At 39.8% G+C, this 27,004-nt stretch overlaps 1 protein-coding gene across 1 annotated transcript in view; it reads right to left on the reverse strand.

The window, feature by feature from the left end:
- Nucleotides 1-27,004, reverse strand: part of KANSL1L (KAT8 regulatory NSL complex subunit 1 like) — a gene marked incomplete at both ends in the record, with an annotated part of 59,300 nt that overhangs the window by 19,105 nt on the left and 13,191 nt on the right. Inside the window, 4 exons of the mRNA XM_082001430.1 lie at nucleotides 11,440-11,641; nucleotides 16,348-16,469; nucleotides 19,236-19,433; nucleotides 23,235-23,376. Coding sequence (XP_081857556.1) covers nucleotides 11,440-11,641; nucleotides 16,348-16,469; nucleotides 19,236-19,433; nucleotides 23,235-23,376 — 664 coding nt within the window. The remainder of the gene's footprint in view (nucleotides 1-11,439; nucleotides 11,642-16,347; nucleotides 16,470-19,235; nucleotides 19,434-23,234; nucleotides 23,377-27,004) is intronic.

A 27,004-nucleotide genomic window follows, 5' to 3' on the forward strand; every position in this document is an offset into this window, starting at 1 on the left:
CCGAGCCCAGAGAGTTGTGGTGAACGGCGTTAAATCCGGCTGGCGGCCGGTCACAAGCGGTGTTCCCCAGGGCTCGGTTCTGGGGCCGGTCTTGTTCAATATCTTTATTGATGATCTGGATGAGGGAATCGAATGCTCCCTCAGTAAGTTTGCAGATGACACCAAGTTGGGCGGGAGTGTTGATCTGCTGGAGGGTAGGAGGGCTCTGCAGAGGGATCTGGCCAGGCTGGATCGATGGGCAGAGGCCAACTGTATGAGGTTTAATAAGGCCAAGCGCCGGGTACTGCACTTTGGCCACAACAACCCCATGCAATGCTACAGGCTTGGGGAGGAGTGGCTAGAGAGCAGCCCAGCGGAAAGGGACCTGGGGGTGCTGGTTGACAGCCGGCTGAACATGAGCCGGCAGTGTGCCCAGGTGGCCAAGAAGGTCAACAGCGTCCTGGCCTGTATCAGGAATAGTGTGGCCAGCAGGAGTAGGGAAGTGATTGTGCCCCTGTACTCGGCACTGGTGAGGCCGCACCTTGAATCCTGTGTTCAGTTTTGGGCCCCTCACTCCAAGAAGGATGTTGAGGTGCTGGAGCGTGTCCAGAGAAGGGCAACGAAGACGGTGAGGGGTCTGGAGCACAAGTCTTATGAGGAGCGGCTGAGGGAACTGGGGCTGTTTAGTCTGAAGAAGAGAAGGCTGAGAGGAGACCTTATTGCTCTCTACAACTACCTGAAAGGGGGGTGTGGCGACGAGGGTGTTGGTCTCTTCTCCCAAGTAACTAGTGATAGGACAAGAGGAAACGGCCTCAAGTTGCGCCAGGGGAGGTTTAGATTGGATATTAGGAAAAATTTCTTCACTGAGAGGGTGGTCAGGCATTGGAACAGGCTGCCCAGGGAGGTGGTGGAGTCACCATCTCTGGAAGTGTTCAAAAAACGTGTGGATGTGGCGCTTCAGGACATGGTTTAGGGGACATGGTGGCGCTGGATTAATGGTTGGACTTGATGATCTTGAAGGTCCTTTCCAACCTAGTGATTCTGTGATTCTGTGAAAGAGTTGAATGTGATACTACAGGCAGGAGTCAACAGTAGTCTGTGCTTCAGAATAAGCTACAAAAGCACTGCAGAGAAATAGTGTTGCTTATGCTACTTTCAGCCTTACTGGATACTAGTGGTAGTAACCCCAAAGGGTTTACCTATGTAAAGGCTTCCGTAAGTTTTTGATACTTTGCTAAATGCTGCAGATCCTACAAACTGGAAGGGAGGGAAGGGGGCACTGGGGTACTTCAAGGGTCTTAGCCTAACGTTTGCCACGTTTTTCATCTCCTGGAAAAGGATTTCAATGTAAGAAACTGCAAGAATGCAGTAGTCGTCTTGGTTTTCTTTCGACTTTTTAGGGAACGAAAGGAAAACATCTAGCAGTTGCATCAGAGGCAAGATGATCAAACAGACATTACTTGCATTTTCAGTACTTCTGCTTTCCAAATCCAAGAAATCTCTTCAGCTACTTCCTCCTGCCTGAAATATTCTAGGCTGTTTTCTAGCAGTGCCACTCATCTGTTAGTGATGCACTGATTATATCCACCACATAAAATCACCCTCCACCTACAGAAATTAGTCCTTCTGTCAGGTGGCATCAGTATTCACAACCCACACTAACTCAGAAAAGTTCCCCGTTCCATCTCTTCCCTTCTCAGTCAGCAAATTCCCTATGCTGGTATTGTACTGCAGGAACTATTAAAATCAAGTAAGCATGTTATGATAGGGGAGACCCTGTGGTGGTGGTAGGGTTCTTGGATTTCCCTTCTTTTTTTATCCACAGGAAAACATTAACGGTCCTATATCCATCTTGATCTCCATACACAGGTGTACGCACAAGTACTTTCAACTTAATTTGGAAAGAATTCTCTTCTAGCCCAGGACTCCTGCAAATCAATATTCTGTTATTTTCCTGTGACAGACATATGGGATTTTTCATCTGTTAAACTTTAAACATCCACGAAGTGTTGGCAGAACTGGGACCTGTGTTTGGAAACACTAGAGGGATAAATGCTAAGGTGAATTTAATGTTTCCCATTCTATGGACCATTAAACTAAAGCTTTTACGTAGTTGCTTTACCTTTGATGCAATAAGGGCTTGCTTTTCAAAAAATGCACAAAAGCATACTTCCTCTTAATATTTGCTTTTTAGAAATGAACCAGTTTACTGAATCTCCACTATTTAAGCTGTGACTGCACCCCTTCTGCTTGCATTTTTTACTGAAATGAATCCACATTACAGTAAATGATATATCTCTCATTCTGTAAAAAGGAATCCCCAAACACTAATCATTAAAATTACCTAGAAGACATATAGATAAGACCAACACATACTGACATCCAATCCTTTAGTCCTGACTCGCTTTGTCTTGCTTTAATTCACTTTAGTCCCAAACACATTTACACCATAGCTTAAAGCTAAGCCTGCTCAAAAACATGCATACATAGTCAAATAACCTCCACAGTCTCAATCTATTCTGAAACAGTATTAAAATCCATTTGCCAACATTGCTAAATACAAAATTCTTTTCCTCATCTTGTGGGAGTTACAAAACCTCATGCCTGAATTTGTGCGTTATTTCCTTGAATTCTCTGGCATCAACACCTAAATAATTAAATCTTTCATTAAGTCACTTTGTGATTCAAAAGAAAATAAGGACTTACATAGAAGCAAGAGTAATTTTATTTAAATGCCTGTGAAGTTACCAGGAAAAAAGCTGAAGAATCAGGCAGTGTCTGTGTTGCTAGCTACCGGATCTGGTTTAAATTTCTGATGGAGTAGTTTTCCACTGGAAAATGCTGAATTAGTGAAATCACAATGTTTGTCAGGAATGTCAATTTAATCAACTCTTGATGAAAAATTTTCTGAAGGCCTTCATTCTGGAATGAAAGCGTGTTGCTCAAAGAAAGTGCTTCAACCTTACTGAAATAAAACTGAAGGATTGTTTATTGGAAAACTAAACTCCCCTCACTTTCAATTCAGTGTAGAACACAGTCTACAACCCAACTGGCTTTTACAGCGGTTAATTCTTGATTTCGCAACACCGCAAGAAAAATTCCACCTAAACCCAGCTGAAAACAACCCCACAAATTCAGCCACAGCAATGACAAGTGGTTTAATGAAAACCATGGCATACAGCTTTTAGAAGACAGGCCTCTACAGTAAGCCTGACCACAATACCAACACTCCAGAAAGGAAGAGAGATTACTAAAGTCTTATCAGTTTTCCCCCTGCTATACTATACCTCATACATCTCCTGAAACATTCTTCTTCATTACTGAAATACAAAACCTCATGCTTCCTCAGCTTAAGTAGATACGAAGAGTAACATTACATTAAATTGATTCTATTGAGGAAAAGAAAATACATCGTATTTAAGAGGAAATCAGAGGTGTGCAAGCTTTAAATCTTCAACTAAAATAGCAGCTCTCTTTTAAACTTCATAACGAATGGTGTCACCAACGAATCTAATTTTCTAGAGTATTCTATATTTTAATCTTGGAATTTTTTTCCTCCCTTAGTACTGTTTTACCAGGTCACAGAAAACAGTGAGCGATTTCTTTTGATATTCAAAACAATTCTTGCACTTGCTTGTGATAAACTGATGCATTAGGCAAAGCACAACTGCCTCATGCCTTTGTTCTAGAGGGGTCAGAAGGCTGAACACTACCGCCCAACCATCCTTCTGCAGACAAAGAAGTCTGAGTCCATGACGTGTGCCATAATTGAAATGAAAAATGTTTTGTGCCCCCAGTTAAAAAATTCTGAATTAGTTTCAAGGTTTCAGCTACTGATCATTAAAACTCCTACCATTTTTGGAAACATGCCTAAATGTAACAGTACAGAGAGCCACAGTTCAATTACACCAATGTGTATGAATCCAGAAAGTTAATTAAGTTAGCTCAAATACACTCTGCTGAATACCTGTCACGTCTGCTTCTGATTACTCTTATAAGCCCAAAAAGGCAAGGAAAAAGCATTTATTCTCCCTACACACACACACACAATGAACTTTTCAGCAATATCAAAGAAGAGCTACCCCCTCAATACCAAAAACTGTTCTTCAGTAGATGAGTAGCCAACTAAATTGCAGAGATTTAATTATGGGATCCAAGAGAACCACTGTGTGGGTGACTGATGGCCTCCTCTTTGAACACCAAACACACCGCTAACTTTTAATCCTCCAGAAGCGCTATGTACAGCTCAAACTAACAGAGCACCGTGTTACGTGCTTGCTTCTGTGCTTTAGCATCTGCCTTAAAGGCCAGCCCACTTCTCCATGGGCTCCCTCTTCTGCACACAACTATCTGCTCTGAGCAGAGCTACATTCCTCTGGCAGAACATACAGTTAAATGAATGTCTCATTTCACAAGCTAAACATCAGGGGTTCCCCAAACTAGGACTTCACTGCAGAGTGCTTTTGGGAAACATACAATACATGACTAGTGAAAGGTTAATCTGAAAGCCCCAAAGACCTTCTCTCTTATCAACAGGTAGTGGGGGAGAAGGTGGGAAAAGCATCTAAGACATCCCTACACGGGAAAGTGCATAACAGATGGTGCTGACTATACACACTACATGACACACTCCCTTCCAGATGAAGGTTCTATAGGAGTCAAACGGACAGACCTTTCCCATGCACTTGCCTGCAATCTATACGCAGGTCAGGTACAGCAAGGCAAGGTGCCCTGGGACGTAAACAAATTCATCTGCCTCTGGCCCCTCTGAAGCTGTTGATAAGGATAAATGGCAGATCCTGCGGCAGAGACCAGTTTTTCCAAGAACAGAACTGAGACTTTCGTGAAACACTAGTGACAACTTACTCCACATCTGGCTTGTCTCAAATTCAGATTTTTGGTCAGTGACATAAAAGGAGTGGTAGCTTTTACTGTTCTCGGAGACCACCCACCCCCCATAAGTATACACGGAGTTTAGTTTCCTTAATCCTGTTATAAGCCAATGGGAGATGGTCTTTCACTTGCACTGTGGGAAGTGCATGCTGTCCTCCACATCCGGAAACAAAGACCTTTTGTTCAACTAGCAAATAAATTGAAAAATCAAGGTTAGTGCTTAATCTTTGATCAGTTAAACCAAAAGAAGGAAAGACATGTTAATCCGCAGGGATATCTTTTAAAAAACGTCATGTAGAAATAAAGAGTAGATGTGATCAGTAAAATACTACAGAGATGTTGTAATAAGCTAAAGGTGCAGGACTGCGAAAAGCACGCTTCAGGATTTCATCTGGAAAACAAGAATTTGCAGGCTGACTGGCTCGCCATAAACCTCACAAAGGATGGATTTAGTTCCATTGGCAGTATCACAGCATCGCAAAGCTAAAGGTGTTCTCCCTTCCTTCCTCCACAGTAGACAACAGTCTTGTCACACATTCAGAATAGCTGAACACGTAGGAATACTACTTTTTTCCCCATTCCGGTTTTGTTGATTTTTAACTAATAGAAGACCACCTTTTTTTAACTTACAGTGTCAAAATAGTAATTTTATTAGCTATTACTTTCACTTACAAATTTGGTAAACCATAGCCAAGAGATCCTCCTCCCCAGACCAGAAGACTGACATATCCACAGAGGTACTACATGATTTTCATTGAAGCAGGATGCATCCTCTTCTTGAAACCAGTTTGCAGGAGACTTGGCAACACAACAACATTCCCTGTACTCATGCCTTTTTAGAAGTCACAATGCCAGGAAACTATGCAGAAGCAGGTGGCGGAGCCAATATCTAGGGATACCAAGGAGCGGGGGTGACAACCAGTTAGACTCCTTTCAGCGCAACTATGAGAAACAACTACTTCACTGTGTGAAAGGCAAAACTTCTAGCTGGCTACTGAATAATATGCTTGATAGCACCTGTTCTAAAGTGCTGTTTCTTTAAATTTACAGACCAAGGGAGCTAGAGAAAGCAGTAATTGATAACAGCCACAAAGAATTCACCTGTATCTCCTTAAACCCACAACACAGGATAATATGGTAGAGGAACTGGGACTGTATTCTAGGAAGTAGGTGCTAAAATACTCGTCCCCAGACGAACATATCACCTGGCAGAAAACAGGGTACAGCTTCCACACTACACACAATATTATGATTAAACACCTTGTCTGCACACACACTGTTCTCCCCGTCCCTTACTCTCCTGAGAGTAAACCACTTGCAGATAGCAGACATTTAACCAATAAGATAAAGGGCTCTGCATGCTGGATGTAAGACAAATTATAAGTGTACATATCTACTCTTCCCTAAAACCTGAAAATTAACAAGACCTGGTGAAACACCCATATGTATTTATCAAGTGGCATCTACAAGAAGTATCACTGGCCCTAAGCATGCACTGGGAATGCAGCAAGACACAAAAATCGTAGAACTGGCATGAGAACTACATTAAGACAAGAAACCCAAACCCTAGAATTTAAATACATTTTCCCTGTCTGTTTCGGAGCCTTCTGGAGAAGCACTCACTTCCCCCCCTCTTCTTTTTGTTTTTTTAAAACCACTGAACAAAAGCAGCTATTCTTCTGCTCTCACTTAACTCTGTCTGAGACTGAAGAGAAAAAATGTGGCAATACTCAACTGCAAGAGTTGGCAACATTATACCAACTGTTTGCTTGTGGCATCTAAAATGTAAGCTTCTGCACCTCAATTCCCAACTTTCAGGGTGTTGGCACCTTTGCAGATTTGAATTCTGGTTTCCTCCATGTGCCTCAGTCCACACAACCAATTCTTCCTCCAGCAGGTGGAGATACAAATACAATGAGAATTTTCAGATTTAAAAAAAACCACCGTGCTCTACAACCCTGCGAAGAAATGTATAGGACCAAAATTGATAGTCCTCAGATCTCACTGCTCTATTGCCTCTTACCTTTATTTATAGCTGTATGAAGTTTTCATAGATTAAAACACTACCTAGTCTCAATGACGTCTCCTGGCAAAGCACGACTTAAAAATAAAATAATAAAAAAAAAGAAAAAAGTGGAACTGTTGTCCTTAGTTAGGGTGTTAAATGAGAAACTAACAAAATGTACTGGCAAAACAAATTCCTTGTTACTAAAAACACCCTGCAGCAAGCAACACAGATAAAATACTAGAAAAGAAAACAAGGCACGTCAGCTAAGCAAAGACCTCTCTGAGAGTTTCTGAGTATTAACAACACTTGTCAGCTTTTAAACAAACTTACTAGAACTTCTGCTATCTCACAGATAATTCAGTTCCTTCAAGTTTTGGCAAAAAATAGCCAGAGATGGAGATACTATAGGTCCTCAGCATTTGCAGAAGCACCCAGGCATTAGATTTTGGAGAATCGGGGGTGGGGGGAAGCAGTTATAAATGCAACAACCACTGGGAAATGATTCAACTGGAGCTCATGTCTTAAAGTCCTGACACCAATCTGCTACTTACAGACTGTCTTGGTTTTAATGTTTTGTTACTCTTGGTCTTCTTTCTTAGTGTAAAAACTACATTACGTACATTTTATAGGAGGAGACAATGACCAAGAGGTTGTTTGACTTGCCAGCTGTAACAATGCAAACGAGTGGCAGATCCAGCATTTTGAATGAAGCGCTCTCAGACTTCCAACCCCTGCCCTCAGGCACGTGTCATCCTACTAGACCATGCCTGCAGTTTACACCTTTGTGCTATCCTGCATGCAAGTTTTAATATTCATTCAAAAATCACACTGCAGAAAATCACGTCCTCTGAAAGCACAGACTGCAATCCCAGGGTTTACTGTGCATGTGGATTATTCTGAGTGGCTTGTGCACTGACTCACAACCAAGAAATGGCCTAAGCTCTTACCAAGCTATTTAGATAATGAAAGAAGAGAGATACAAAACAGACTCCATGGCCAAAGGATGACTCACAGATCATCTGTGGTACTTAGTCATTCTGAATTAGGGGACAAGCGGATTTGGCCCCAAAGCATGTTTCAAGTTCCTGAGGATACTGGGTGGTGACAGATAAACCAAACACCCTGCATCCTGTTTTATTTATCCCCACTGCAGTCTAACTATCTTGCAGATCTGGCAGGTCTTCTGGAGTTTCACAGAGTTCTGTGTTTTCTTTTAGATACTACTTTGTGTAAGCATTATTTAAATACCAGAGCAGGGGAAGGTGTAGTCCTCTTCCAAAAAGAAATACAGAAAAGCAAAGGACAATATAGGGCATCTCTCAACAGGCACTGGGAGGCTACTAGGTCACTAAATACTCCAACTTTGACAGCATTGTAAATGTATGTGGCATGGCAGTAGATAAGAGAAAAAATGTGGCTGTCTTCCCAGTGACCTTACAAACTGACAGATGGGATACCAGTTCACAGTTTCATACTTTGCTTTTCCTAACATGGATGTTGGGGGGTAGAAGGGGGGATGAGCTTCCCAAAAGAATCTGAAGAGATGTGAAGGACAAAACTCTGAATGCCCTTCGATGCACAAAGGGTACAACCAGTCAACCCAAAAAAACAAATTCCTCAAAGTTATCCCAGCATTTCTTAATCTCCTACACACGTGAAGTCTGCATTTTGCTGCTTAGATTACTCTGCGAAGCGGCATCGCCCATCAGCACTGCCAGGCACTTGCTTGCTGGTTGTTTGAACCAGGCACCGTGAAGAAGCTGGCACAGGACCTGTGAGGTTCAGAAGATTCAATCTTCTCCTCAGACTTTGGCAAGCTGGCCTCTCTTTACTCCACATCTGCTGCAGGGAGGTGGCAGCAAGTCTCCCCTAGCTCCAGCTTGCTCTCAGGCCAGTGACCTTAAAGAAATGGGGGTCCTCACAGACCATGGCACCAGGGGCTATATAAATATGTGAAACTTGAAGAAATATGGGAGAAGCACTTGCTAAAGATGGCATATTAACATTACCTTAAAAATCCCAAATATATTCCATGCTGCCAAGAAGTAACTCCTTTTTCTATGAAAGGCCAGAGGAAATGTGCTGGATTACTACTGGGAATATAAATGCATTTTCAGAGAAAACTAGGTATGAATCCCAGAGGCCGTTCCTCATTTTGCATCCTTACCCTTAGACATCTGCCTAATCTAGCAGTCAGACTGGGCTGATAGCCAGTGTTCTTCCATTACAAGCTGAGCAATCTCATCAACAGCTGGGCAGCCAAGTGTAGCAAGCGCAGGACTAAGAAAGCGACAGGGCCTGTTAGAATAAGATTTCTTCAATGAAACAATACAGTGATGATGGCTCTTAATTCAAAGACTCTATACCCATTTAGGTTTGATTGTCAGAATGTGCTGGAAATGTCCAGTCCAATTTTATCACTTACTTCCCCAGCAGGATCCTTGATACTGTGTTTTTAACCAACACTGTGTAAAAGGCTTTGTTCAAGGCTTTACCTTAATTTTGAAAACTTTAATTCAGTTTGGCACTTGCATGAATCTGAAGCCGACAGCTTGATTGCTGCCACAAACCCTTATTTTCTTCTCCAGGAACATGAGCAGAATCTATCTGTAGCCCATGACGCAGCTCTCCACATTGCCTCTCAGTTAACTTCCACATGGAGAGGACATTAGAAAGCAGAGTCTAAACACAGGTTTTTGAGCCGACAGCTGCATAAACAGCATAAAATAGTTAGAGAGCAGCATAAACAGCATTCCCTACAGGGGTTTTTACCGCCCTGTCTTTGGGACATCTCTGCAGTTTCGGTACAGGGACACTGGAGCTAGGTTAGTATATGGTAACCCAGCACTAGAAATGACAAGAGCATGCAGCAGACACAGTTGCACCAGCTCCAGTATTTGAAGTCTTAACGAGGAACTTAAAAATGCACTTCTTGATTGCAGTCTACAATCAAAGGTAAACTACAAATTTATCTTTTTAGTCTACATGTCAAGGTAGACTATTAAGCATGCAAAGCAGCTCAGCTCTATGGCTGGTTGAAGATAAAAATGTAAACTCCGCTTTGAAATCCTGCTGCCAGGCTGCAGAAATGAAGTTTCCGTTCACAAGCTTCTGCTGTTGTTTTCTGAACTGCACTAACCCTGGCCCAGTTTTCAAAAGACAAAGACATAGGCAGGACTTGTAGAAATATGAGATACTTGAGCCTGCAAGATGCAGGCTTCCAAAAAAGCCTGTTATTTAGAAGTTGCATCTGGAGTAGGAATCCCTCATGATTAAGTAGAAGGAAGGGAAAGTCCTGGAGTCTCTTGCTGAGGAGCACTCTCCACAGCTACGAGAAGCACTTGTGGTATTGGAGGCATCAGTTGGGGAATGACACCTCCAACCTCTTCAACAAGACATGGATTGGACTGAGTGGGAAACAAGTAAGTCTAAGTCAGCAATAGTCTCCTTGGTTAATGCAAGGAAGATGAAAAGCCCAAGTGTCTAGGAGGTAGAGCTCCCAAACTCTAAACCTCCACCCACATACCTCACCATCAAACCCTCCAGGCAGGTTGCCAAGTCTTTAAGTCCCACTCCCAGGAAGCTGGGAAGTCAAGCTAGTAAGAAACTGGACAGTTTTTCAATAAAATACCTTGCTAAAATTAGGACACTTCTGCAATTTTATCAGAGGATGCAGAATCAGCACACTCACACAGAACATGCTTGCAGGGGAGATTTATCCTCAGATCACTGGCAAACTTAGTAAATCCTAGACCTTAGCTGAAGAGACCTGGAGATTTCTCGCAATATAACACACTTTTAAAAGGCAAAGTAAAATCAAGAAATTAAAACCACTTGGGATTAACACTGCTCTACAGAATGAGTTCATACCGCCTCTGCTCCCAGATTAGACTGTTGCTTTAAGCACCACAGCTAAACTCATGCATTCTTACCAGCAATATGCTATTAATATCAGATGTGAACAGATATGCCTTGCCCTGCATAACAGACAATGTTGGGGTTTTTTTTCCATTTTAAAATATTAATTCCTTTGTAATGCGGAAAATTTAAAGAGTTTTAAAGCATTCATAAAGTGTCATGAAAAAGGCAATATAACTAATCAGAAACAGCAAAAATGGAAACAAGATTAAGATATTGCAATTTAATTTCCTAGAAAATAATGTGCCACCAGCTGTGTAAACTTTCTTGTAGCTAAAACAAATATTCTGAAAACAAGCAGGCAGCTCATTTACACTGTAGCATGTTTCCTCAGCAGTCAAGCCTCCCAAGGAAGCTCTTGAGTTTTCTCTTAGACTTTATAAAGGCTTTAAAGATAGCCAAACAACAAATCGATTTGATAAGCAGGATTCTGAGTGATCTTTAATTTTTGTGTTCACCTCATTAACTCTGAGCTCCTGCTGACACAGCCAGTACTCCTGCCACATATACTATATGCTCCCTGAACATAACAAATAACCAACACAGCATGCACTATTCTTCTGACATACCAGACAAGACACATGCAGACTCCAGCAGCTGGACTCTGGTTTTGACTCCTGAGGGGAGAGCGGATGGCCTACCTGCTGATTCCAGTAACAGGCACCGTGCATTCTGTAAAGTCTCCTCTTCTGGAAACTATGAAGTGGCCTTGTTCGGGCAGATGTGCTCACGTTAGCCACGGAGAGAGATCTTAGTCTTGACCTGTCTCTTCTTCTTTTCTTGATGTGCTGATGATCAAGCAACCAGCTGCTCGAAGAGGATACCTCTCTGTTGTCTGAAGCTCTGCAATTTCATAATTAATCGGGGGGTGGGAATACAAAAAGTTAAATATGCTCCACATGCACAGGCCAAGATTTCATACCCCGATCAGCATTAGTTATCCAATTCTAAGAGCACTTTATAAACACTCAAATGTTTCAGCAGACTGTTTCAGGAGACCATGTATGTACTTCGTTTGCTCTTTGATTAATTCTATGCTAGGTCACAAAAGGAAGTTTATCATTCTTGTTCACTTTTCTGCTCACGGAAACAAATGTCAAAATGAACTTAAGCCCTCAAGCATTAAATGGTTTTTGTTTTTTCCAAATTCAAGAACTCTAACACTTAAAACTCCTAGGTGTTAGAAATTACAACTAATATTTCCCTACAAACTTCCATCTGTTCAAGACAGCAGTCATGCTAACACAAAGGAGACCTAGAGTTCTGCCCTAATACTTTCGAGATTTTCTATTTTTGCACAAGAACTGAAACCTAAGTGAAGCCTTACAAACCAGTGTCCATTCAGTGTAGGCATTGCAACACACTGTGAAGTATTTGTATCAAAATTAGGAACTCTGCACACTCAGTTTAACCAACACAAGGCCATTAAACTTCACTTCCAGGGATGTGCCAATAAAGCTCTCCAAAAGAGCCCAATGCCAGCCTGAGGGAAGCTCTCAGGGAGTAGGGAAAGCCTAGCCTGTTTGGCTGTCTTTAAGACCTAGAAGCTGGTTAGACCCAGATGATTTGGAAGAACGCAAGCTCAGCTCCAGTCACAATGTGACAGGGTCTACATGGATACATGGAAAGGTTCGTTTTAATGCATTTCCCCAAATCTATCCCTTTCAAATCCCCCTCAGTGTTACAGCATCATCCCTCTACAACCTTACCTACACACACACAGGTTGTACTCATGCCCTTATAATACAGTATGCAATCACAAAAATTATGTGACAACAGCGGTAGAAAACTTTATACCTATCTGTGCAACAACCTCGGATCACTCACACCAATCTACAGCCTTTCTGCTCAACACTCTACAAGGTAAGAATTCAAAACACTCTCCATTCAGGTAGGAATGACTCAACGGGAGGAATGCACTTCACTTTTATAGGTATCCTGATCTTATTTTGTTGCTGCAACATCTGCCTGCAAAGCTGAAGGCTTGCTGCAAAAAGCACTCAAGTGTGCAGTGTGCATTTATTTTTACAATACTGAAGACCTTGACTTCAACTCTACACTGCCTGAGAACTGCAAGTATACGAGGTATTTTGGCCTTGGTTCGTAACAGGTCATCTATCTGCACAAATGATTATCTTCTCTCATGAACTTTGTCTGGCAAGTCACAGCCTCATTAGCAAAGTTGCAACACACAATAAAACATGAAAATGAATTTATTACAAGGTCATTTATCAATCTTTTTTGACATGTAGTATTCTTCTAACAGTAAATTTTATTAAACAGAAGGGCTTATTATGAAAGTGTGATTAAACACCATCCCATGCTGTGCTGGTGTGGTAATAAGGCTTTATGGGCACAAATTTGAGCTGTCCTTCTGACACATAAGAACAATCTCAATAAGCAACACAGACAGAAATGAAAAAAATGTGCTAATTAAAAGAGGGATGGTACAACATATTTGAAGGAACATATTAGTAAGTGCCAAGAAAAAGCCCCAAAATACTGAAGCATGACATTCCTAATACTAACACTGAATTTTTAAGACTTGAGAAAGAAATACAATGTTTAAAGCCCATGCAAAAGTTTTCTTAAAATACTTTCTCTGATTTCTCAAAAACATTTTCTCTGTAATTATTCACCTTGAAGTCAGATGGTGCCAAGCCCAACTTCTGGACTTCCACATACCTCCCTCTTACATGAAAGGTAACTTGGACAGGTAAAATAGACCAAAAAGCTCCTCAGTCTGTCTCTTTAACTTCTGCAATTCCCCACCTTTGTTCTGGTGTCCTGCTCTGGTCTTTGATAATCTCTCTGCAGTCTCTGCCGACTGCTCTACTTACCATCCTGTGCCTTACAGTAATGCACACAGCCCCATTTTCAGATGAAGCAGAGACCTTAGCTCTGTGGCTTGGAGCTCCAGTACACAGCAATATGGTTTTCCTGCCACTTGTGTAAATAGGCTTCCCAGTCAAGGTTCGAGTTATCCGTTTATTTTGATGTTAGCTTGGGGTTTTTTAAAAATGTGATTCTACTGAAGAGCAGAGATGAACCATCACCAGATGTAAAATTCACGAATTTGCTGAAACACTGCTTTCAAAGCTTGTAGGTTGGCCTTTCTTGCACTGTAGTCTAGCTAAAGCGCAGAGATTTTGACATTACTGACAGATACACGCATGCACAGAAAGCCATCAGGCACTATTTGTACTGAAGTAATGAACTTTTCCATTCTTTTCTCTTGATAAGAAAGTGGTTATCACCAGCTTAGCGAACTGCTTCTATGAACCTTCAATGCATCTGGCTAATCTTGGCATTTAGATTCAATTGAGAAAGAAAGGCTACATAGAAAAGGAAGCCACTAATGAAATTAGACCTTGACAAACCTCAGTTCAAGGTTACCCACATTTCATCAACAAGAAACCATACATGCACCACCACTTCCACTGGGTATGGCCCAAGTAACCAACCATACTGCAACCCTGTGATTACCAACCTCAAAGCATCTCACGCTTAGACCTACTTTAAAGATGGACTATTGTATCTTTCACATCAAGAGCCTACAACTAATTTCACGAATTTACTTAAGTAAAAATCGCTATCATCCCTTTTTCTTCCTCTTACAAAACAAAAAAACAAATCACCTTACTTCCATTTGATTTTGATTTCTACTTTCTCAAGTACTTAATACAGTCAGAATGAGCTCTAGAAAGAGGGGAGAAGCAGCCAAGATATTAACTGTAGTATGTAATTGTCTCAATTAACTGCACACAAAACTTTTTTTATTGTAATAAAAAAATACAACAAAAAACTGAAACACACTCAAAAAAACAAGAAGTAGGAGGCAGTGAATTTCCCTGCAGGATTCTCATGGTAACCACTCTATATGGTATTTAATTATCATCTTTAATGAACAGTATTTATTTGCAGAATTCAGAATACTTCACAAGAAGCAAAAAATTAATATTAACTACTTAACTGATTTTTGAGATGACATCTAGAAAGGTCTCAAGTCTCTCAGATTCCCTTCCAACACCTAACTCACCAACTCCAGTTTAGAGCTACTGCACTGAGAAAATCTTCCAAGTCTTCTCATTCTTCTTTGGGCTTTTATAGGTCATGAGTAGAAAACAACCAGCCTTAGAGAGAGTACTCTGTGAGCAAACAACTGTGTTGCTCATAAAATGGAAAGAGGACTGATTTTGGACAGTGTCAGATGAGAAGTGGCTTGAAGTTACATCATTAGAGTCCCTCATCATGAAGTCAACTTCATATACTCCTAAGAACGTTTTTAAAAGCAGGATCCCTTCCTCATCTATTTTGGGAAAAACTCACAGATTCAAGACACAGCCTTCTAACAGCCTAAATTACTCTTTTCTTCCACATACCCATCTCTATTAGCAACTCATGTTTCAGGGCTAATTTTATGCCAAAACTCACCGAGGAATCTTCTGATTTTCCCCTACATTATTGGTAAACAACTGATACGTCAGGTGCATGAATGCTATATGACAGGACCCCTTCATCCTTAAATTTAGGGCACAGTCACACAGTTGCTTTGGAACAGACGGCAGTTAAAGCTGCCTGTCCAAGCTGCTCATTATAATCTCTTTGTGGGAGGCTACAGTCTCTGCAGCAAAGCTGCTGAAACATAGTGTGGCCAGCTCTTCTTGTAGCTGGGGAATTACGTTCTGCTGCAGACACTGCGATAAACCCCCCAGCTCTAGTAGGGAACACCTTCTTCATCCACCTGGTCTTAATTAAGACCTATGAAAAACAGCAACAGATTATCAGTATCTCAGGAGAAATAACCTACATACCTAGATCTTTTGTAAGACAGGACTGCAGTCAGTTACCTTAATGCTGTTTTGAGACTAATACTGATTACAGCCTGTACTATATTTTAAAATCTATGAATAAAAGATGGAATTACTAAGAAGTATGCAGTAGTACTAAGAAACATTTTTCTACAATATTAAGTTTGAGCTGCTACAGTCATCCTGGAAGGTGTATCCATCCAGAACAAAAGACCACAAATGGAAAAATATTATCTCCAAATCACTGAAAAAGTAGCTGGCAAAGATAAATTTGGCCTTGTATTGAAGATTGATGTGCTTAAAATAAATGAAGCTGCCACTAAAAACTAACACTTAACCAAGCTGAGGCACAGGTGCCACTGCTTATGTATTCTACTAATCTACTAAAGTCTAGTTCATTGCTTTTCCAGAAATAAAGTTGCACTCATGATGAAACAAGGTCAGTCTGAAATAATCGGTAGTGTGTTACTTACTGCATCCTTTCACTACTTCACAGATATATTCATCTTCCCAGTACTTAAATGTACCTAACAGTGACTGCATAATTTTATGATGTCTTTAAGAACAATAAAAAACTCTACTACTTTCAACCTTACAAGCAAGACTTGACTTCTCGCTGAAGTGCAGAAAGCAGCTCTTTTCCCAATTTACCACTGTAATCATTATCAGTTCCATCCATATAACTTCACCAAAAGTTATTTTAAAAAAAAAAAAAAAAGCTACCGTACTGTCACCTACCTGAAAGAGATGCCATTGACCAGCTGTCTGTGCCTACAGGTCTTGGATGAAAGAGATGAAGAAGCTGGAGACAGATTTAGTGGGGCAATTAGGCTGCTGATGATTTCACTCAGTTGCGCACTCTGGAAAAAAAAGAAAATAAAATAAAAGGTAGTCAGACTTTTACACAGACTCAACAGCTCAAAGGTCCTGGGTTTTTGTTGTTTTCCTACTCAGGATTCCAGTCACATACATCATGGAATAATCATATTTAGTTTCTTCTTCATCAAGAGTGGCATGTTTTTTCTTTCACAATTATTATATTCAACTATACAAAAAAACCCAACCAAACACAAAAAAACAACACAACCCCGAACAATCAGCCAAGGACATTGTTTATACCTTTGAATAAGTAGTACACAAAACACATTTAGTATTTTAACCAATGGTTTTCAAGAAGGCAAAAGAAACCAGAACACTTTACAGCTGGTGTTAACTACAGCTGCAGCCCAGAGCTGCTAACTGGCCATCCAACAAGTGTTTCAACAAGGGGCGGGAGGGGGAAAAGTCTGCTGTCTACTCATTGTACATTTTGTTCACTCAAAGTATTTTTCTTGTAAAAAGAAATTTTGCTCGCTGTAGTTTGACGAAGGTGTTTTTACAAAAGGAAGTGTAACTACAGGACTGTTGTAACTACAGACAGAATGGCTAAAATTTTCTGGTATCCTCAAAAATAGCAACAAGAACCCCCCACTCCACCAAAACCCAGACCTTCAGAACGGCCCGAAAACAAATATAGCTAATTTTTTAAGACTAAGAATCATTCCTTATAAAGCAATGAATTGTGGACTGACTCCAGATAACATTACACAATGATTTTTTTGTTTTAAATGTCAAACCTTAAAGGCTACTCTGACAATAAATGCAGCTTTCTTAAAGGAAACTGTGTGTTGCACACTAAACAGAAATTAAATGTATCTGAAAGGGCACACAATTTTTTAAAAACTTTTAAATTATTTTGTAGGATTTTCATTCAGAACTAAGATTGCTTAAAACTAGAATTGCTAAAGGTTACCCAGTAAGTTTTCTTTACATTTTGAAGCACTACCATTCATGCAGAAAGAGGCAGAAAAAATTCTTTTCCATTTTATTACAACTCCTGTGTTTCCTGTTAATGTTTACATGATGCAGTCAGGTAAAAATTTCATGTCAGAATAAAATATTCCAGGATGGGTATTAAAGCACAGAAATAGCAAGTCAATTATAAAAGGTCTGGACAAAGCAAACAAGATGCCATTAAAATACTCAGCAGATTGATTTAAAAATCTCAACAGAATTCAATCTGTAAGGGGCAAAGTCTCTGCTGAATATAAAAGCACCACAACCGTGGCAGACTTCCAAAACACAAGGAAAAACATACATGTTTTTAAAACATTGCATCGCTATGAAAATTACTTGAAAACAGTGCTTGTAAAAATGCCAGGCTCAGCGACTTTGTATTCTTTATGAATTTTTTTTGCTCTCAAGTAATCTTTTTTTTTTTTTTTTTTAAAAAACAAACACTTTTAACATAGGACTGAAGAATTCTGTGGGAATATCTGTGGATGTACTTCAGCCTACAGCATTGCTACTCCTGACACTGAACAAGAAGAAACTCAGACCTTCAGAGTTAAGGTTGATTTACAGAACTGATAGTCAAAAAGCAAATCAACCCCCAAAGCTTTCTGTGGCGTAAAGGGAAGAAATCTGATGTAATCTGTGAGATGCCATAACTGAAGAACACCTTTACGTCCAAGTAATTTTCAGATCATCAAAGTTCTTGGACCTCTCTGTTTGTAGCCATTTACGGACCAGGAAACACACGACTATTACTTTAATTGTCAAATCTCTTACTGAAAAGGGTGTTTAATTCTCCAAGTAATCACTTAAAGAGGGGACATTCACCACATTCTAAAAACACTCTTTGGTTTACCTTGTGCAATTGCCAGCACTGTGCATATAAATTTCCTGTTTCATTGCTTCCTCACTCCTGTCTGTTGTGGATAAGATCTATCAAACAGGGGAAGCATTTCAAGAACAGGAAAGTATGACTATCAAATAAGAAAAATTGGCACAGAGATTCAGGAACAGGCATTAGTACCTAAAGCTGCTTTTACCCCACTTAAAAAACATGTATATGACCAAGAATATATGTACAGCATCAGAGCAACATATTAATACACCATACTGGCTTTGTCAGGTTTGCTTTACGCTAACTGGATAAATTAATTCTGAAAACAAATTTCCTGTATCTCCTTCAGCAATGTGATCCTACCACATTCTTTATGTACTTTCTAACAAAAGAAAACTCTACATTGTATTTCCTGGAATTAACCTTTGAAATGACAGTTTTGAACACCATGAACTGAAACTCCACTCACACTTACGCCTACGCTATGCCAGTTAAGTACCCAGAATTCCTCAGCTCCAAACTGGAGTCCTATGACGCTTGAAAAGGCAGCCCAACAATTATATCCTGTTGGGGCTTTTTCTTTTTTTTTATTTCATGCGCAACATACCTCCATCTTCAGCTATACTCTTTCATCTCACGTAAGTATTTCCTGAAACAATCTGTGGCAACTCTACATTGAGCCTTACTATAAGGGAGAGGCAGGTTTGTGGATAGCTATTAGAAGTTGTTATGTGGCCGCTTTGATGGAAACAAAGCGGTAACACAGACACGTCAGAAATAAAAGGTTAATTTGTAAACCTGTTGTACAATGTAGTTATTTAAGCCTTTCATTTCATCAGCACCCACTCTCAGGACTGCAAAATGTCTTCTTTTTTGGAAGTCATCACCATGGAACCTGCCCTATTTCTGTAGTAAATCATCTGGCTCCATTGACCGTTCAGTTCTTGTTTTACTTTACCTGTTTTTCTATGTTTCGTAAAAGCAGGGTAGGGCTGCTGGGTGACATTTCAAAGTCATGCTCCGGCAAAGAATCCTGTCTCTCAATGGCAGCTTGCGAATTCCCTGTGGCGTTTAATAAAGCTTCTTGGTCTGTCAATTGTATTTGCTTCTTCAAAATGTCTTTTGGAAATGGGAATTCTTCTAAGATCACCATCCCCTAGACAACAGCAATTGAACACAGTTGGTTGACAACGGATTAACCCTCCTAAATCATTTTTAAGGGGCAGTCAAACCTGGCACATCCCCCTTAAATCCTCCCAGCAACTCTTTGGAGCATGGCAACTACATTTCAAATACACTTAACAGCTAAAATATAGACATTGTAGGTATTTTTGTTAATGAAAAGATGCATGATTTATGCTACCCCTTTTAACAGCAATCACTCTAGTGTTATACCACTGCTTAAACATCTGTGCCAAAATTCAAATCAGAAATTTATACTTATTAGGGCAACTATATGGTCATTTGTCCGCTGATTTAAGAGGTTTTTCGGTAAGAAACAACCACCCTTTGATTTGAAGTTGGTTATAGTCTTTGCAGCAAATAAATTTTGCAGGGGCATTTTAAAGTGCTCTATTTTTCTTATTCCTATCCATGCTCTAAGCAAAACATCCAAGGTTCTTATTTTTTACGTAGCAGAGATGGATACAATTCAAAACAAAAGCCTTTTGTAATTTAATAATTGATTTAAGGTGAGCATTTTTAGAGTTTCATAATTACAGAGGGAACTATCATAAATATGCTAGCAATCTCATTGCTTTTCAAGACAATCTGAGCAAATGTGGTATCAGACATGGTCTATCATCTAGAATGTCACCTAATAAGATACATGTAACTTTTATGATAGGGAAATAACAGAGTTTCATAAACGGAACCAGGAAAAGAATACCCTTATTGTGTTTTCCACATGACAGATTAGAAAAATAAGTGTCACATACAATCCTAGGTAGCACCTCAGTTGGTTTGTTTTAACAACTTAAAATGTTACACAAAATAATAAGCAAAAATAACTTTGTAACAGTTAAAAACAGCTCCTCAAATAGTCCCTTAATTTGTCATTATCTTGAGCAAACAAATTCAATACTCAGAAAAGGCTATCAAACCTCTGCAGGTTTTTTACAAAGAGAAAGGGAAAGAACTCACTTGCTTTTAAGTACTGACTGTTACTCAACTATCAAGCAGATATTGAAAGAACGGGACCATTCAATTACACTACCTCAAATTTTTTTTCTAGTGAGAATATTCCACTAAAAAGCATGACAAGATTGTCATCATGTGAACACAAGGAACGCCTATATTATTTCTTTACGCAAGACAGACTTCACCTAGGTTGTGGCTGTGGAAAATTAAGGATCCTGTAGTTTAACTCACACCTTGACTCCTGTCTCAGCAGCAACTTGCCCTAAAACATGAAAGCAAGTCTCAAAGAGACTTCTAAGGGTAGACTTGGAAAAAATGTGAAACTGTCCTGTTCTCATTGTGTCTCTAACTTATTCCCCTGTTTGAGTTATAAAGTCAAAGCTGAGAACAAAGATACTATCTAAAAACAAATGTAGGTACTTGAAAACTTGCTTTAGTGCCCAAAAGGGGCACACAGCTTCTGAAATTTCCATCGAGTCAGCATTAGATTTGCCACATTCCTTATCAGGTAGTAGCCCATCATCTGTGCTTTTCCATTTACAGCAGATGGAAACAAATCCAGACAGTATCATACTACAACCTGCAGACCAAGAGCAGTTACAAAGTAGGCCGTATGTTCAAGGAAATTCAAGTATAGATCTAATTTTTATGTGCTACAACAGGAGGACAAGCTAGATCCACAGCTTTAGACTCTTTTAGAAAAAGAATCATAGGTCATGACCACAGACAGAGAGAAAAAAATAGCTCACAAAAGTCTAAAACACAAATTCTTAAGTCAGAGGAATAGGAAGACACACAGGAAAAGTGGTGAAAAGAGGGGGGCACACTCCCACCCTCCACTGGAATTTTGTTTTTTTAAGTTGCAGAATCCTGTTGACAAGCACGGGAAGAGGAAAGCAGAAAAGGAAGGAGAAAATTGACAGACTGTATGAAAAGGCAGAGATGGAATAGGTACAGAAAAAAAGAGGAAGAGTAGAATTAGAAGACTAATAGTGACTATATAGGAATCATAAATTCAATGGGTTACAGCCAGTAGGTTTTGGCAGTGAACTCTTCCCGCCCCTCTTTAGCTGGAATTATTTTGTTTTGCAGATATGCTTTTTTTTTTTTTTAATGGAAAGACTCTCAAAGACCCAGAGCTGCTAATTCTGCGTGCACAGAGATGGAGAGGACAAAATGTAGTAGGGCAGGAAACTACCCACAAGTTAACCATCTCCCTTCCTATTGTGTTATGGTGTCAGAGGAGTGGCATTTTGCTTGAAATCATTGTTCACTGGCTATAAATCACATTTTTTTCCACTCAAAACACACAAAAATCACTCTGAAAACATTAAACACAGCATACAAATTCTAATGATATTGTGTAACTACTTTGCAGCCACTAAATGAAAACAAAGAGCTCTTCTATCAGCCCACGTGTCATTCCATAGCTGCTGCTACACACACGTATACAAAAAAAATCACAGCTGAAGAAAGTAAGCGTCTACCTTACTGTGTATGGGACACAATGCAAAATACCGAATACCACAGCTGGTAAAAGGGGCATGAAGTTTGCAAAAAGGAATGTCACTAAAGATCTCCACCAGGAAGACGACTAGGCTCCAAGCCAATATACCACCTAATGTGAAGAAAATGCATGACTAAAAGAATGTTCTTTCTCCCATTTCTCTGTTACTTATTTCTCCATGTTCTGCAGCTTGAGAGACCTATTCCACCCTAAAGGCTGATAGCTTTTGGGTGTAACACTGTGGACGTACCCAGTACTTAGGGCAATACTAAAATATGGGCATTCTCACCCTTCACCAAAATACAAAAACTCCTTTCACTTCCGTAGGCACAGAGGCAGGACAGACTCTGAAACAAAGGCTCTTCAACTATTTTTTAAAGAAAAATCTGACTGGGGAAAAGTTGTGAGCAGGAGAGACAAAGCTGGATATGAAAAGAAGGGCTTTGAGGGCAAAAGAACAAGGAATAATTTTTCTTTATGTGATCCAAGGGAAATGCTCTCTGGGGTGATTTCCTTCTCCTCTTCAACTCCCTCTAAGTCTCATGTTCAGCCACATAAAGTCTAAAGCATCTTCTGGCTCCTCTCCGTCAGCGCTTATCTGACCCCAGCATAGATTAGACAACCTACATGAGGCTCCTCAACGGAAAGTCAATGGGCCCTCCTCTAAAACCCCTCACTATCACACTACCGGAATTATCAAAGGTTTTGGCTTCTTGCACATAAGAATGACTGGGGAACACATTAAATTGATAGATAGATTATTAATGTTTTAGGAATGCGACTTTCCCACTGTCTAGCCAGTTCAATTTACAAAAACTAGTACATGAGTTACACACATTGGAATTTTAGTAATAATTAATCCTTGACCTGTTCAAAGTGCTGTACAAACATTAACTAGCTAATCCTCAGAATAAACATGCACTGTAAATAACAGAAAAACCCACCCTGAAACCCCACAACACCAAAATGAATAACCAACCACCCCTCCTGAAAACCCAATCTTCCTTCTACTACAGAGGGAGAAACTAGTGTGATAAATGCAGTACCTTGTGCTGGGCCCCTGAAAGTCACTAACAAAGTCACTATCACAGGTAAGAAGGTGAGAGTTCTCGACTCCCAGTGCTGTACTGATGTCTCTAAGGTACAATACTTTTTAGCTCCTGATGTCTTTCTCATTAACCTTAGCAGGCAATAGCCTGCATGGATACAAGAACTCTAGGGCAAAACAAACAACAACAAGGAACCAAATATTACACAAAACTCTGTCAAAAGATTATTTGAAAAGCCCGTTTATGAGCTTACAGACAATACCTTGGTGGCACGTATCTGCCTGTGAAGGTCAGTTAGTTGTTGGATTTTGTATTCTAGTTCTGAAATCTGGGCTTGAAGCCACGTCCAACGGCTGCCAATTCTAGCTCTGTCTGCAAGCCACTTCCATTCAGAAGTATAGCTGCTGTGAAGAAAAAATGCTGGTTAGTCCAAAAATAAAGATAACCACATTTGCACAAGAACATTTTTGACAGCTGCTCTGCCTCATGTTGCAAGCATCTCAGTTGCTTTCAGAAGATATCTGATTATATCCATCCAGTTTCACATCAGCTTATTTCTGTAACTACAGAACTTGCCCTAACCAGTACGATCAATGTTCACCGGCTATCCCCAGGCTAAGCTAGCTTTCTGTTCTGTATTATAAAACCCAGAGCTGGGGAAACTACCAAACTCTTATCAGTTAATGCAGATTACAGATTTGTAAAGAATTCCAGTAACTCCACCAGCAAGAATCCAAATTCTTACACCACACTTCCTCCCACAAGCTTCCACGAATGTCGCTTGCTACCAACTGGAATCTAATAAAACACCAACCAGCAGTGACCAGATAGATATCAAGTCACTGCCCAAAAAACCAACGACGTAGTTTAGATTTTTTATTCAAGCCATTTTATAAATATAGATGTGTCAGTATAGTATAGTATAGTAAGGTCACTCTTACTGCTGTTTACAAATAGGTGTATTTTGTAACACAAAAGATATGCCTCCCAGTACTTGACATTGTGATTAGCTCAACTTTATTATGCTAAATTCATGACTGGTATCAGCAAACTTTACTCGACCTACATATTAAATAAATTAATGACATAACAGTACCACTCAACAAATAAACTTAATATCTAGTAAGTTTAAGCAAGAGAGACAACACAATGCAGTATTTTAGTATGCAACTATCACTAGTATCCTACCATTAACTGAGTTTGTTTATTTAAAGAAAATGACTGGTGCTTTTTCCCCACTAAAGTTGTCAAGTAGTTTGCCACAGCTAACTTAAAAGAACTGTAAAAACAAAATCAAACTTCTTCCAGAAAAGAAGTGCTTTTACTCAAGTTATTGGGATAACTACTGGATCTAAATCCTGGATGACACCCTATGTAGGTCTTCCACAAGCAGAATACATGATCCCCTGTTCCCCAGGCAATGAAGAGTACTGAAGTATCACAAAAGAGACAAGAAAAAGCAGATGTCAGTGATAGGCATAGGAACATCACACAAGTGCAATTGGTTTGTGCAGAATTTTGTGTCAACTACCTCAACAATGAAAGAATAGTAATACATCACCCAACAGATGATGCTAGACATTTGCTGGCATGAGGCAAGAATCACCAAATGTGAGAATCCTAATATTTTCAGGGCAAAGATTATAAAGCATAATATAACTTAAAATCTCAGAACTCTCAGTCTACTTTAGCTGTCGTAAATAGTAAGAGTAGACACAGTCTCCGGCAGGTTAAATACATAAAATACATAATTTCTCCCTTTTTAATGTAAATTATCTGCCCACATAATTTACAACCAGCTTAATCTCTCTCCCACACAAAATGAACATATGCAATTAGACAGGGGATTGAAATGTCCTGTTTAAATCCCGATTGTAAATGCAAGCAAATAAAGTGGATTACCATAAAAAAGAAACTCAAAGAACTCTATAAATATATACCATAATAAATTGTTTACATTTTATATATTCTATTAGTGATTTAGTCCTAGGAAAAAAGGCATATGAAGTCATCTTGTGAATATCCATTTTTCTGACAACCCGTTCTTATTTCTCAGGTCTTCTTGCCAAGAACCAACCTGGGATTGACAACTTTTGCATGGTTGTACTTCTGGAAGTCATAAAATACAGTTTGCGGAGAAAGGGCAGGGGACGACAACAGGGAATCCAAATTCCTAGTTGGCCCAAGTCAGAGTTCAATTAAATAATGTGTTCACACAAGTGTGGTGGTTGGAATAGTTAGGATTTGTATCAGGACCCTGGGATGGCAAAAAGTTAGTCCCAAGAAAGAGCTGCTTAACGAGGCTGTAACTAATCCCTTAGTTAATAACTTTAACAAAAAAAAGTTAAACAGGAATAAAGAGAGTAACAGCAAAAAACTCAACAGGATTGTTGAGGTGCTTATTCCTTTCTCAAAAGACGAACAAACAACAAAACCCCACAAACCAGGACGTTATTACAAGAAAGCCAGGTGAAGGAAAATAAATCACACTGCCAGAATTACCTCCCAAGCTAGATGCAACAGAAAGAGAAAGGTGAGCTATCCTCAAACAGATCAAGGAGGAGGGGGGAGCAAATCAGAAAAATAAAAAGTGCCCACGCAGCTGGGAAACAAGAAGCAGAATGGAAAGGGCTGGAGCTGGTCTTATGTCACATACACTGTATAAAATCAGCATGGCAGTAAGGGAATCCATAATCAATACCAAACCACAGCAGGTAACAGAAGAACAGTTAAATACTGTAATCTTAAGACAAACAACTCATATCCTCTGTATATTACTGTCTTACATATTAAAAAAATACTCTGCAAAGTTACATTTACAGGATTTAATTACATGGTAATAATGATGTCCTTAGGCTCCTCTGTAAGGGTTTCCACCAAACTAAGCACAAACATTTTAAGCTCATGCCAAAGGAAGCAATTTTAGCTTCTCTTGCCTGCAAGCCCAGGCTGCCCCGTGCCCAGCACCTGCACTTGGGCAGCTACACAGCAACATGGATTAGAGGGTTGCTCATGGTTAATTTTAACTTCAGAGACAGGGTGAATGAAGTAAGTTCAAGTCTAGATCCCCTTCCCAGTTTTGATGCCTTGCAGACAGACAGACACTTCTGCACTGCCACAAGGGAAGGGGCAGGAAGCTCAGGGCAAGGCAGCGAGCATGAACTCACATTTACGGGACAGGACGTGAGAGCACTTCTGAACTCTGTTCCCATCTCTGTCACTCATATTTGTTTGATCTTGCATTATTTATTTACCATCTTTGCCTCTATTTCTCTACAAGCTATGTAGTAAACCTTGTAACATCTCAGAGAAAAATAAAATCACTATAAGCTATCCTCACACTCCTGAAGTGAGCTGTTTGCATGCAAAGTGGTATGGTCACTCAAGTGACAATGATAACCTACCACTGAAATTTGAAAAAAAATAAAATAAAATCTGTAAATCCATTTCTGGGACATTAGAGAGTACAGCATAACATCAAGATCAATTCATTAATTCTGCAAATCCAGAGAAGAAGGAAAAAAACACCAACCACAAAGGGTTACCAAAATAGCCAGGCCTGTTACTGAAGGAGGAAGTCAGAGCAGGTGCTAATGTAGAAGCTCCTGCTCTGGTTCCCTGTTGGGAATGAGACAAGAAAAAAAAAAGTTTCTGTCTGTCCCGCTTCCTGTGTGCTCCTTTTGCAAAGCATCTTTACTTGGTTGCCGTGCTTTCGACTCTTAACATCATACATCCTCCACAGGAATTTCAAATTCATTCTTTTGCTGGCAACTCAATATAAACCACGTTACATTTGCGACAGTTTCTAATGTTCAGTACTGCAGTACAGCAAAATATTAAACTTGCATATAAACTCACTGCTCTTGCGATGACTCTAAAGCTACAGATGATCTCCTGCAGTCATCCAAGACTAAGAACTGGAAGAGAACGCAGCAATACTGACTTCGTATGACTAAAACATCTCATTTAAACATCCCTAGAAAAACATGCTGGAATTGTATTAGAGGCAAAATTTGTTTCTATGTGAGATAC

The sequence above is a fragment of the Phaethon aethereus genome (genome assembly GCF_964289735.1).
Source record: "Phaethon aethereus genome assembly, chromosome: 6".
Taxonomy (NCBI): Eukaryota; Metazoa; Chordata; class Aves; order Phaethontiformes; family Phaethontidae; genus Phaethon; species Phaethon aethereus.